The 14,026-nt window shown below is 36.6% G+C and overlaps 1 protein-coding gene and 1 pseudogene across 1 annotated transcript in view; one reads left to right on the top strand and one right to left on the bottom strand.

The window, feature by feature from the left end:
• lrp1bb (low density lipoprotein receptor-related protein 1Bb) overlaps positions 1-14,026 on the bottom strand; it is a 407,613-nt gene that overhangs the window by 178,298 nt on the left and 215,289 nt on the right. The window contains 3 exon segments of the mRNA XM_028435312.1: positions 1,149-1,271; positions 3,501-3,690; positions 5,451-5,670. Of these exon segments, the coding sequence (XP_028291113.1) occupies positions 1,149-1,271; positions 3,501-3,690; positions 5,451-5,670 (533 nt within the window).
• Positions 10,446-10,562, top strand: LOC114455763 (uncharacterized; annotated as a pseudogene).

Below are 14,026 nucleotides of genomic sequence, written 5' to 3'. Positions count from 1 at the left end.
ATATGGCAAGAAAAAGTGATAATAGGTTAAAATATGGCAAGTTTGGTGTAGTTGCAGAAAAAGGGTTTGCTTACTGTAAAGATGTCTGTGTTTTAATCAGAAATAAAACGGGTTAAAAGTGAAAAGGTGGTGAAATGGGATTTTAAAAACCACAGAAATTAGTTAAAAGTTGCAAATTAGAGTGGCTAAAAACAGACAGAAAAAGTAGTAAAAAGGGTTTAAAGTGTCAATATTGGCCTAAAAGTGGCAGAAAAAGTACAAACAGTTAGTTTTAACTGGCAAATAATGGGCATGACAAATTGTGAATGTGTTATCATTACAGTTTTCCCAAATGTATTGGAAAAAAGAAAATTCTTAATATAATGTACATGTACTGCTTTGATTCTTACATGTTTCTGTTACTTTTACGTCACAGATGTGAGCTCTATCTATAGTATGTTTTCAGTAAAATGGTAACAAACTTTTGAGAGTTTAGGTTGGTTCTTCTTCTGTTCGCTCAATTCTTCTTCACAATGTAAATGGTGAAACAACACTGTGCCCATCAGTTTATGTTATGGTACTGTAGCAAAAATGAAGCAGAAAGCAGTCGCCGGCTTGATTTTATCATGAATTTACAACATGATTTTACTAATCATTTGCATTATTGTATATGTTACACACATTGCAGTTGGCGCGAATCTCGAGACGAGATTATATTTGATTTTATTTTTTCTTTTGCCCCACCCCAGCAAGAATTTTAAACTCCGCCTATGGTTAGAAGTGACAATAATGGGTTAACATATGCTGCATTAGGTGAGAAAGAGGTGGAAATGTTTTAAAAGTGCTGAAAATGTCTTGAAAATGGAAAAAAATGTGCAGAAAAGGCATTGAATTTTGATAAAAAAGTGGCATAAATGGGAGTAATGTAGCAAAAATTAATTAAAAGGAGCAAAAATATGGCAAAAAAGGTGATTAAAATGGGTTAAAATATGGAAAGTTTGTGTAGTTGCAGAAAAAGGGTAAAAAATGGGCTTTAAATTGCTCAAAAAATATTCTTTGCTTTTTAAAGGCATCTGGTGACCCGAAGGTTGAGAACCCCTGGATTAAAGTACACAGTGAGACAGGCTGATCTTTGGGCTCCATCTGATTCATTATGCCTTTATTCCTACCTGCACATGTGACATTGTTCTTCTCCAGGACCTGGTTGTCAGCGCAGGCACACACTCGGCCTCCTGGGATGGAGAGGCAGAGGGTGGTGCAGCCTCCATAATTCACACTGCATGCGTTGTCACCTAAGGAAACAGAGAGAGAAATGTCTCGCTCCTTTTTTTCTTCTTCTTCAAATTTACAAAAGTCGGCTCATGTTTACATCCCTACAAGTGTTTATTGTGTTTGTCTAAAGGTTAGGACTTTAAAGTAAAGGTTTCCACACCTGTGTCACTTTTCTTTAACTCAGAATTCAAAGCATCGTCTGCACCAATGAGATAACGCCTCATCGGTAATAGTGGGAATGCAGGATGTCCAATTAATCATTCCATACGCTTCACCTTAATAATAATCCAATGTAGACTTTTGCCTGTACTTGATTGAAAATTAATTGCTTTGAGAGTAGAGAAACATCATCCATAAACTGTTTCTCTAGGTTTTTCCAGCGAGCTCTTTAATATCCTCCAACGGTGTTGTGTTCGTCTGCTCCAGGATGATTGATTATTTTATGGATTATCACAGAGACAAATAACAAAGGGAGACAACACTCATATCCTATACTTTTCCTATCGGCAGTTTTCTAACATCGTTTGGTGCGGTCGTATGATTAAGCAGAACTCTAGAATTCTGGGTCATCTTTTTCTAATTAAGGATTAGGGTTTAATTCTATGAACTTTACCAGGCATTTCTCACAGGACTGTTTTCAACTAATAGGTAAATATCAAATCTATGAGCTTTATTTTCGAAAACCTCATGAAAACACAATCCCACATCTTGAGTGTGTGATGCTGCAGGTACTTAAACATGCTACTGTGCGGCCCACGTGTGCTAACATGTGCAGAATATCAAACACACAATTAGGAACAACTTGTACAACCCAGTCCAGATTAGCAGCAGGTACCAGATCAAAATCAGAAACACACTGTTCATGGTTGCGCGGTAACGCAAACACTTCCGGTGGATTCTTCTTTGTTGGTGTTCGGCGGCTTTTTCTTCCAGTCGGCGGATTGAGTATCAAAAGTAGGAATCAAATTTTTTAAATTTGAACGATTCTGGGAGAATTGGAAAGTTAGTCCAGGGACCAATCGATATTCAATATTCTATGCCCAACCCTAGTGAGGATGTATACTATACCATCCTCACTAGGAATGTAACGGTATTGTAAATATAGCGGTATTTCGGTTTTAAAATGCTTGCAATAATGCTGTGGTATGTGACGGTATCAAACAGGAACTCTAAGTATTCCTGCTAGTGTAGTTTATTTCTGGCACTATTCAATCGGTAAGTCTGAGAATCAAACTACATCTCCCAGGATCCCCTGGAAGGCGGAGCCAACCTAAAACCCTTCTACTAGGTCAGTCCATGTTGTGATCTTGAGTTCGAGAAGGACTTGTAAAGATATTTTAAGATGACTAAACCTCTACTAATATATATGAAATTTGAACTGAAATTCACTACAGGTACGGTTAAAAATGGTAACAGTGACCAATATCATTGGTGCTTACGCTCGAAGGTGATATTTATCACTGCACACACTCTTTTTTTTTGTTTCAAAAACTTAAACAACCACTGATTTTCAGTGTAATATACTGTGAAAATATTGTACCATGAAATTTTGAAATTGCTGCATTTTTAATCCTCACTGCTTTCCACACACTTTATTATTATTATTATTATTATTATTATTATTATTATTATTATTATTATTATTATTATTATTAACTATATTTTTTTTCCCGATAACTTGTCAGATAAATACTTATGGCAAAATATAACACATTTTGATTGATTGGCAAATTAAATTGTTCAAACCTATTGGAACAGTGATACTGACTGTGAGGGGTTGAACTTATTTTGTAGATGTCCCCTTCAAAATAAAAGTTTGTAACATTATAGGTTGTGCTCAGAAGCCAAATAGAAAATCCTTTCATAATAAAAGCTTGTTTTCTGAAGTTTGGAGATGGCCCCTTCAAAATAAAAGCTGATATTGTTAAAGGTTGTGCTCAGAAGCCAAAAAAATAAATCAGAATGAAAGCTATATGTACTGTATATATATCTAAAAGCTGTCTAAACTGGACTAGGCTACGCCATAAAAAAGCTGAAAACAAAAGCTTTTTGTGCTGCTCTGTGTTGTATAAATCATTAAAACGACTTTAGATTTGATGTGAGAGGTTGGAGAGGCTGAACACATCGTACAGAGAGGTTCAATTTGCAGCTCATAGCAGTAGCAGCGGCACTAGCAGTAGCACTCCCTCATAGCAAAGCCACGGTTCAGTGGACATGGATAAGGGCTAAATGAAGGGAAAGCAGCCAACCTTGCTGACTTTGGGCATCATAGACACGCAGGCCAAATAGTGGTGGTCTCTCACTCCGCAGCAGACTGACATCGCCCGTGGACAAGTCCAGCTGGAATACCGAAGCATTCATGTACTCGGTCCAAAAGATGAAATTGTGATAATGAGAGATTCCGAATGGATGGTTAAGCTCTTTTCCGCTGTACACCACCTGCAACGCAAAGAGAGAGAAAAATCATCAACACAAGGAATTAATCAGAAACAAAACAAAACCCACCAAAAAAAATCCCACCGGGTTGAAACTGAATATTTGAAGATTGGATCACAGTTTAAATGATGAATTTGGTTCCGTTTATTGCCACAAATGTATGCACACTGAGCCTGTCTGCGTTTAATTTTGTTTGCTAGAATCTTGGCATTGATTAAATGTGTTTTCTAAGTCATTCATTAGCTTAATCTGCCCGTACAGGAGCAGGTGGGGACGGGAGATGCCTTGTTGGCAGCCGTGGATGTTTTCAATCATCGTCCTACTTCACGGAAAGAAAATCGTTCCATGCTAAATGGAAAATCAGAGGTTATATTACTGTCAATATATATGAGTTTTTCTTTCCTTTTTCGAGCTTCATTTCAGTCATTTTAACGTTCTTGGACTGGGAACTTTAATGTTCTGAATATCTAATAATTTAAAATGAAAATGTCAATCATGATAATAGTAAATCTGCAATCCTGGCCATATAGGAAAACGTTGATGATTAGCTCGTTGGCCAATAGGAGCAACACAAAGTCACATGACTCGTTTACTCATAAACTAAAATGTCATGAATTACATAAACAAATCCAAATAAAATGTGGAGGTTACAGCAAACCCACCTGACTAAATGAACCAAAGTTTGTGTTGTGTATCTACTGGTGCTCCTTGTTTCTTGTGATCAACTTCCCGTGTGTGTTGACAGATTGTCTGATTCAAGATCCACAAAATAAAATAACGACCAACTGGAGAATTAATACATGAAAGAAGAAAGCTGTACGTGTCATTCCATCTAATTTCAAAAGGATTTCAGGAAATTTCACGCACTTCGGTCTCAACATATTCATACATTTTTACCATATGTTCCCTGATTATTCAAAAGGCACACTACATTTTTTTTGTTTGATCGGATGAATACTTTTTGAGATATGGACAATTTTTCTTCCATTTTCAGCTTCCAATATCTCAGGAACTACATCACATAGGAAACTGAAATGTGGTATAGTAATACAGCTCCACCCACTCTCTCAGAATATGGTGGACATACTAGCCCCTCAAAACTGGAAAAAAGTGTGTCGGGGTTTGGCTCTGGAACATGTTTGGGCCTTCAGTAAACAACTTAGAATATGTCTGAGCTTCCTGTAATTTGATCAGCTTTGAGCTATGAACATAGACTGTTCACATCACTATTGATTAGTCACATATATGCATTGGTTCTTGGGTGATAGTCTCATGAAATCCAAAGAAATACAACAAACTTTCTTTCAATTTTGAGGGTCTGACATGTCCACCAGATAGGATGTATAGAAGATCTTTTTGTATTATTCAAAGAGAATAGGTGGAGCTGTATTACTAAATCGACACATATCCCCCTCACTAACTTGGCCATATCACAGAAAAACTGGTAAAAATTTCAGAATTTGTTTTAGACCAAAGCGTGTGGGCAATTAGTTGAAATGACCCATGTGTGTTTTTTTGTTGTAATTTCGTGCATTTTTCTGTCATTTTCTGTGTTTTTTGGAGACATTTTTGTGGTTATTTTCTGTAGGTTTACTTTAAGGGCCGCACACAAATAGACCGAGGGCCACATGTGGCCCCAGGACCACCAGTTGCCCATATTTAAACTAAAACATGCCATATAGATGCACTCTAGGATCAGATTTGGTCACCGCTGATGTAGTAAATACTAAATAGCGGAAAATTGCGATATAACTTGTTTGTACCATTCTCCCAGTCCCGTTGAGGTAAATCTTCTCGATGTGATCGTAGTAAGCGTCGCACCAGTACATGGTGCTCGTGCTGTGGTCCAGTGTCAACCCGTTAGGCCACAGCATGTTGGAAGTGACAAAAATGTTCCTGTTGGATCCGTCCATCCAGGCTTTCTCTATCCGCCCGATGCTGTCGTTCACCTCGTCCTCCTCCCAGTCCGTCCAGTACATCCAGCTGCAAACACATAGGTAGACATTAGCTAATACGAGCTTGAATTCAGAATAACATTTAAATGCTCTTTAAAAAAATTAAAAATAACCTTTGTAAACATCTTAATCTGAATGAAAATGGCCATTGGATTGAATTAAACGTAAATCTGAAGTAAGTGGTTGGTTTATTCTGAATTGATCTTGTAAAGGTTCATTCCGCTTTAAATTAATTCTGGTTGTTCTGCACATGCTCGTCCCGTCAAGATGACGCGCTAGTGACGACATAATCCAAGATGGCCGCACACAACAAGCGTCGAACTTGACCCGAGGCCGAGGCCATTTATTTAATAAGAGCCTTAGAAGATATGGATATAGTGAAAAGAACAGATGGACGGAAAATTAAACATTCATGGACATATGACACACACACACACACACACAAACACGGACATCGGTAAATAAAACAGGCTTCATTAGGGACATGAAGTCCTGCACCAGGACACAGAGCATCACCACCTTCTGAACAATTTGAGCCCATTTTTGCACATTTTTACCCTTTTTCTGCAACTACACCAAACTTGCCATATTTCAACCTATTTTCATCACTTTTTCTTCTTATTTTACTCCTTTTAATGTATTTTTGCAACTTTACTCCCATTTCTGACACTCCATCAAATTTAATGCCTTTTCACTTTTAAGACATTTTCAGCACTTATACACCCTTTCCACCACTTTTCCCACCTAATGTCGTATTTGTTGACCCATTATTGCCACTTTTAACCTCTTTTCACCATATTTAATGCTTATTTTTGCCAATTTCACCACATCCACATTTTTCATGCCCGTTATTTGTGAGCTAGTCATGCAGCGATGTCAGAAGTGACATTGATCTCCTCTCTTTGAAACCCTGCTAGTTCATCCCAGATGTCCACTGATGGTAAATGGTCGTTTCTGCAGCTCTTTCTCCCTCAGCACTCTGCTTTTTAGATTTCTTATCAATCAATACACATGTGACAACATGTTTCTACGAGGCTCTTAAAAATGAACTATTTCATATCGCAGCAGTGAGCATTGTTATTGCACTCCAGATGGAAGCCAGATGCACCACTCTTTCCACGCAGCTTTAAGTCGTACAAAACCCGCAGTGTGCAGACAAATACGTATCATACAAGTATTAGATCGGAAAATATTGTCCTCCAAGCAGCGGGAGACACAGTGCTCTGCCTTTCAATGGATTTCGATGGAAATACGCTGCCTCAAAACAATCAAAACAGCCATAATTCCACAGTATGATTGTAAATATAGGCTGCAGGTATGGGGATTGGAAAGTTGAGCATGCTAAAATAAACAACAACTTTTTGCAACATTTAGCAACAAACCACGTTTAAAACACATATGTGATTTTTTTTTATGTTACTTTTGACCAGATTTACAGGAATATTTGTGACATTTGTGATATTTTAAAAAAAAAATCTAAATACCACATTTAAATATAAATGTTATATGTTGAATCTAAATGTAAATGTTAAATCTAAATCTAGATCTAAATGTTAAATTTAAATGTTACATTTAAATCTAATATGCAAATTCACTGTTCAGATTTTGCATTTAGCATTTAGACTTATTATTTCATATCTAAATTTAACATTTCAATTTAACATTTACATTTAAAATTTAGATTTAACATTTACATTTAGATTTAAATGTAACGTTAGATTTGGATTTAATATTTAATATTTAGATTTAACATTTACATTTAATATTCAGATTTAATATTTAGATTTAATATTTAGATTTAATATTTAATATTCAGATTTAATATTTAGATTTAATATTTAATATTTAATATTAATATTTACATTTAAAATTTAGATTTGACATTTACATTTAATATTTAGATTTAATATTTAGATTTAACATTTACATTTACATTTAATATTTAGATTTGACATTTAGATTTAGATATAAATGTAACATTTAGATTTAGATTTAATTATTGAGATTTAGATTTAATTATTGAGATTTAGATTTAACATTTAGATTTAAATGTAACATTTAATGTAATATTTACTAAAAGTTACTATTTAGTTTAGCATGACGGTAGCAGATGTTCTTAGAAAACAGACCCTGGCTATCTGAAACACGATGAGGTCACTACTGGACGAGACCCTTCCTGTAGTGAGCGTACCAGGGGATTGGCTGAGCTTCAGGGCTGCTGACCGACCATTTCTTATCAATGACTCAAGGCTGGAGGAGGAAAGGTGCAACAGAATGCCATATGTGGGTGAAGGAAGTATTTCTCTTTCTCCAAGTCATCGTTCTGACCTCATCTATTATTCACACACACACACACACACACACACACACACACACACACACACACACACACACACACACACACACACACACACACACACACACACACACACACACACACACACACACAGACACACACAGACACACACTAAACACAATGAATTGCTGAGTCTTTTTATGGATATTATTAACCTTGCTAATTAATTCATCAAAAATAATCACTGTAGCCAAAGCATATGATTACCCATGTAATTACCAGAGGTGTAAAGAGTACTTATGTATCCTACTCAAGTAGAAGTACTGTTACTTGACTGAAATTGTAGTCAAGTACAAGTAAGTCATACATCAAATAGTTTTAAAAATAAAAAAACTACAATTATTAAAAAGAAAAGTTTATTATTGTTTTTTTTAATTATTAAAAAAGTAAAAATTATTAAAAGCTTTACAATTACTACAAAATTTCAATGTATAGTTTTTTTTTTTTTTACAAAATTAATAATTAAAATTATTATTATTAAAAATATATTAATAATTATTATAATTGTAGAAATTGTTTAAATTGTAAATTGGGCTGGTGATGGTCACAATATATTTACATTGACGATGGTAAAAAAAAAATCCTGTTATTAAAACGAAACATATTCCATCGTTCTACAACCTATGCAGTGTTTTACTTACATTCAAAAAAAAATCCTCCCTCTGCCACTTACTGCCACCTACTGACATTGACAGATGTCACCAGATTAATCAGTAGTTGCGTAACTGCAGTAAATAATTAATACTTATTTCTAACGTTATAAAACAGCTCATACTGAAGGCTCACAGCACACTAGTGGTCACGCATGAGTATAAGACATACAAGGTAAATGATAACGACTTCATTGCAACCCATCAAAATTGTTGCGTGTGGCCTTTGTAAAACGCATGTAAGAGGTTCTTAATTCATCTTTATGGAGAGATGTTTCACTGTTGTCCTTATCGTGGCGACACAGACTGAAGGAAACCAACAGAGCAGAAAATGAGGTCTGGAGCATACACTCAAGAAATCTGTTGGAAAGCAGCATCCAGAGCCCTTTTCCAGCAGAGCAGATAGGGATCAAAAAGACTGGTGGATTCAGGCTGAATGCTTGATCAGACCAGCAAAACTATAGCTCTTCCACTCATGACAACTTTCAGAGGATGAAACATTTAATCTGTGTGCACAAAAGTGACATTACTTCACTTTTTGATGCTCAGACTGCCTACCTGTACGAATATAAGGCTCGTAATCGCAATGAAATAGATGTGTCCACTTGTGAGGACAGTAATAATCCCATTCTTACCAACAAAACTGGGGAAATCTAATTAAATATGCAGATTCAGTCCTAGCATACACAGTCCTTAATGGATTAGCCCCACCTCTCCTAAAAATGTTGTAAGGAGGATTAATATAACAACAAGAGCAGACTCCAGAGGTGACGGTCTGGTGCTTTTTAGAAAATCACTATTTTGTCATTTTCTGTTCAACAAGCAATGCATTATTAGCTCATATAAAAGATTTAGCAACACTATCATCATTCTCAAAAGGTCTGAGGGCAAAATTGTAACCTTTATCCATAAAAAAATACACATATTTTAGGGCAGTTTGCAAATAATTTTAGCCACGTTTACATGAGAACTTTAATTCCCCTTTAATTCAGAATAAAAGTTAAATCCTCTTTAAACTGATTTTAAAGGTAAAGAGGAGGATTTTCCAGAAGTTTAGAAAAGAAACGCCATCCCCACTTTTTGAAAACATGCACATGCGCAACACTCGACCTGCTGCCAAGAGGGAACGCCTATTAAACGTGTGTGAGAGAGCGTGCACGAGCCCAGTTTTCCTCGTGCACTGCTCTGTTTACAAGTTGGTGTCAGCATCGCTCATTCAAGCTAACTTTCCAAACAAAGATTTGTATCCGGTGAGAACGGCGAGCTTCAATGAATGAATGAAACCGTAGCTCACAAGACACTTGAAAGTGTGCATGCGCAGCAAGTGAGAACTAGCGAGGAACAAACACGAACGACGGCCCTACATCAGAATAATTGACATTTAGGAGGAGCAATAGTCTGAATGATCCACTCAGAATTTGAAGCCAGAATAACATCCTCCACAATACCTTTAATTCAGAATGAAAATGGTAATGGTAAACCTTACGGAGACATACCGGAGATGGAGTAAATGCGTCCGACTGTAAATGCACTAGCTGTACTACTAAGTTTATCATGTACCGGTTGTGAGAGCAACTATCGTTACCATGGAGCAACTATTTATTCCTGGTTACTGTTTTCCAGAGTTTTACTGAGCTTTAAGGAAATAAGTTCCTATCTCCTCCTCCTGCTCAGTGGACCAAAGTGAAATCACATTTTATTGTCGAGCTGCTGCTTCAAAATAAAAGTGAAAGCAGTTCTTATTATGTGGTTTTCTATGTTGTAGCCAAGAATACAAGGTTTGTTGTGTGTTTTTGTGTTTGTGGCCATACCAGCCTGTCATTGCCCGATCCCGTTAGATCTCGGAAGCGAAGCACGTCTGGGTCTGGTTAGTAGTTGGATGGAGACCACTGAGAATTCCAGGTGCCACAGTGGGGTGGCAGTCACCCCAGTGGTATCTGTCATTGTGTCCTTGGGCAAGGCACTTCACCTACATTGCCTAGTATGAATGTAGTGTGTGAGTGAGTGTTGGTGGTGGTCGGAGGGGCCGATGGCGCACTATGGCAGCCTCGCTTCCGTCAGTCTTCCCCAGGGCAGCTGTGGCTACAATAGTAGTTTACCACCACTAAGTGTGGAGTGAAAGAATAATGCCTTAATTCTGTAAAGTGACTTTGAGTGTCTATGATAAAGCGCTATATAAAATTGATGCATTATTATTATTTTTCCCCCAATAGACGTGATACGTTAGTTTCACACCCTGTCCAATCAGAACCCCTCCCAACCCCCCAGACCTAAAGAGGAAGTGACTAAAGCCGAATAAATCTGTATTCCATGTAAATGTCAATTCAGAATTACTATTTCCATGTAAACACAAAGCAGAATACTTTAATTCCGAATTATTTAATTCTGAATAATTAATTCCAAATTAAACAAAACATCATGTAACCGTGGCTACTGGCACCTTGGGGCATGTGCAGTCACAATAGCAAGCATCATTTTCATGAATTTTATGAATTAGACATACTGTAATTTAATTTGTTGGTTTAACTGTGATAGATGCATGGTTTACATTTTTTCACGAGACTGCATTAATGTTTTGAATATTTGTATGACCTTCCAGTTCTACATCAACCTGCAAAAAGAAATAGAGATGAGACTTAGCCATAGTGGCTACCAACTCACATTGTGTATTGTCCCTTTTATTAATAAATGAACAATAATATAACATATTTAAAGAATTTTAGTGATTCTGAGGGTGATGGCCTGTGAAGGAGGAAACATGACGCTAAACGTTACTTCCACTTTGTTACTAAAACCCTATCACCATCTTCATATAGCTAGACTTTAGTTGTTAAATGTGCAAAAAATTATATATCATGTGTAATAATAACTGCAAATATTGTTTGGTATAATGTAGTTACTTCCTTTGATTCTTTAAAAATAAATCATAAAGGGATTAAAAACGTGGTTCTCCTTCTTGTCAGTGGATGCTGTCAACACACGCCAAAGACAATGTGTGTTTGTAAGAAGAAGATAAGGAGTGTAGCGCAGAAACAGGAGAGCCGTGTGTCGAAGCCTAATGTTGGAATCAGTCACCATTAGGATGCAGAAAACATCAGTACAAGATGAGCGGATGGCTGATTATTTGGGACTGAAAGGTATTAGAAAATGTCAGAAAGGTCAGACGAAAAAATAAATATAAATAAGAGAAACAGTTGCGTGTTGCAAAAGGTTGTTAACGATCTCTCGAGGCTAGAAAACTAATCTCTGACTGCAATGGATTTGGTGTTAGTGTTAATAAGATTTAATCCTTAACGTGTTAATCCTTAACATCCTGCAGACACTCAATGAATTTCATAGAATCAACTGTATATATTAATTACCATCTCGTCTAAAACTTCCGCTTATGATTTCTCAGAGAAATTATGAGGAGATCATCCATCAGACGCACATGTGTTATCTGTGGATTTAGGAGCAACTAATGGGCCTTTTTTAATAAAAGAGAAATGAGTGAAAAAAAACAAAAAAACAGCAAATTTCCTAAAACGAGAACCTAGAAAAAAATTTTTTCTCAAACATCCATTGGACAGACCTTAACTCCCCTACATTTGGCATTAATAAACCACAGTAAACTCAACTAGATCTTCAATATGACGGTGATATCAACCATAGTTAAACTCGTTTCGTACTCACATTTGGCGTGTATGTACTCAATTTTGGTTTTCTAGTACACTAGTACACTTAACTAGTAAAGTGACAAGTTTCATTACTACAAGTAAGCCTGGGTAAGCCAATAAAGGGGTGGGGAAAAGCAAATGAAGGCTTGCTATTGGCTTTTGAAATATATTAAAACCAATCAGGGGGCTACATTTGGCTACATCTGCATAATAATAATAATAATACATTTTATTTGGAAAATCAGCACCTTTCAGTCACCCATGGTCACTTTACAGTGTATAATAAAACCACAACACTGCATAGTATAAAACCACACTAAAAGTGAAGCTAAAAGAGTATGGAAACAAGAGTAAAAGTTGAGCTAAAAACACAGAGACAGGGCAGTGGTGGTCAGGTGGGAAATGCTGGTGTGAATAAGAGTGGCTGAAAGCTCTGCTCCCCATGGTGGTAAGGCAGGCTGGAGGAGTGGACAGATGAATGGAGGAAGAGGATCTGAGGGAGCGAGATGGAGTGTGGACGTGGATGAGATCAGTCAGGTAAGGGGGGGAGGGGCAGTGAGGTGAATGGCCTTGAACGTTAACAGAAGGATCTTGATGTGAATGTGGAATTGCATGAGAAGACAGTGGAGCTGGTGGAGAACAGGAGTGATGTGGGAGATAGACGGGGTTCTGGACTAACTGGAGTTTATGGGGGTATTTGTTGGGGAAACCAAAGAGAAGAGAATTGCAGTAGTCGAGTCAGGAAGTGACGAGACTGTGGACAAGGATAGCAGCAGTGGGAGGGGTGAGGGAGGGGCGGAGGCGATTGATGTTACGGAGGTGGAAATATGCGGACCGGGTGATATTACTGATGTGTGATTATTAGTGCTATCCTAATATTTCAAGTCTACTTAGTATCACTACTTACACAAAATGGTCTACTAGTAGATGATAATGCTTTAATATTAAGGTATACTCGCGCACTAGTGCACCAAAAACATCTTTACTAGTAAGAAATGTTTTTAAATAGTACTACAAGTACACTTAATATCTCACTAGTAGAACTAGTAAAGCCACAAAGATTCACTACTAGTACTAGTACACCTAATGCAAATGAAGTAGGAGAGATTCTAACCAAATCCAGCTCCCTGATTGGTTGTAATATTTTCAAAAGCCAATAGCAAGCCTGAGTTAGCTTTTCCCCGCCCCCTTATGAGTATATAACTAATATATTTATCAGGGAAAACATTATAAATAGGTGTGTATATACTCATGTATGTGTCTTTAGACAGACGAAGGTATAGTGGATCACATTAATTGTATAATTAAATAGATACTGTATATATCAATGTACTTGGTCTCTTTTATTAGTCTAAATAGGTATATGTCATAACAATATTGCATAGAAATAAAATATAGTACTATATATTACAAGGGGTAGGTTCATATAAGATGATACTTCCTCTTACTCCTTTTTCAACATGTACAGGCTTCACGTGCAGGATTTTGGAACCATTTATTCTCACTTTCCTTTGTTTGATTTAAAAAACAAATAAAACTGTTATTATTATCATTTTTATTGCAGTAAATACACTGCTGTTGTGTTCATGTTTGAAATCAAATTAAAAAAAGACGACATAATCATCAACATCCCCCGCCAGATTGGTTCTTATGATAACTCACAACTTTTTCTTAAATGTCGTAAATCTAACTTAGATGTATACATAAGAAAATATCACATCA

Source organism: Gouania willdenowi, chromosome 21 (genome assembly GCF_900634775.1).
Source record: "Gouania willdenowi chromosome 21, fGouWil2.1, whole genome shotgun sequence".
NCBI lineage: Eukaryota > Metazoa > Chordata > Actinopteri > Blenniiformes > Gobiesocidae > Gouania > Gouania willdenowi.
This window is presented reverse-complemented; position numbering and strand designations above follow the sequence as displayed.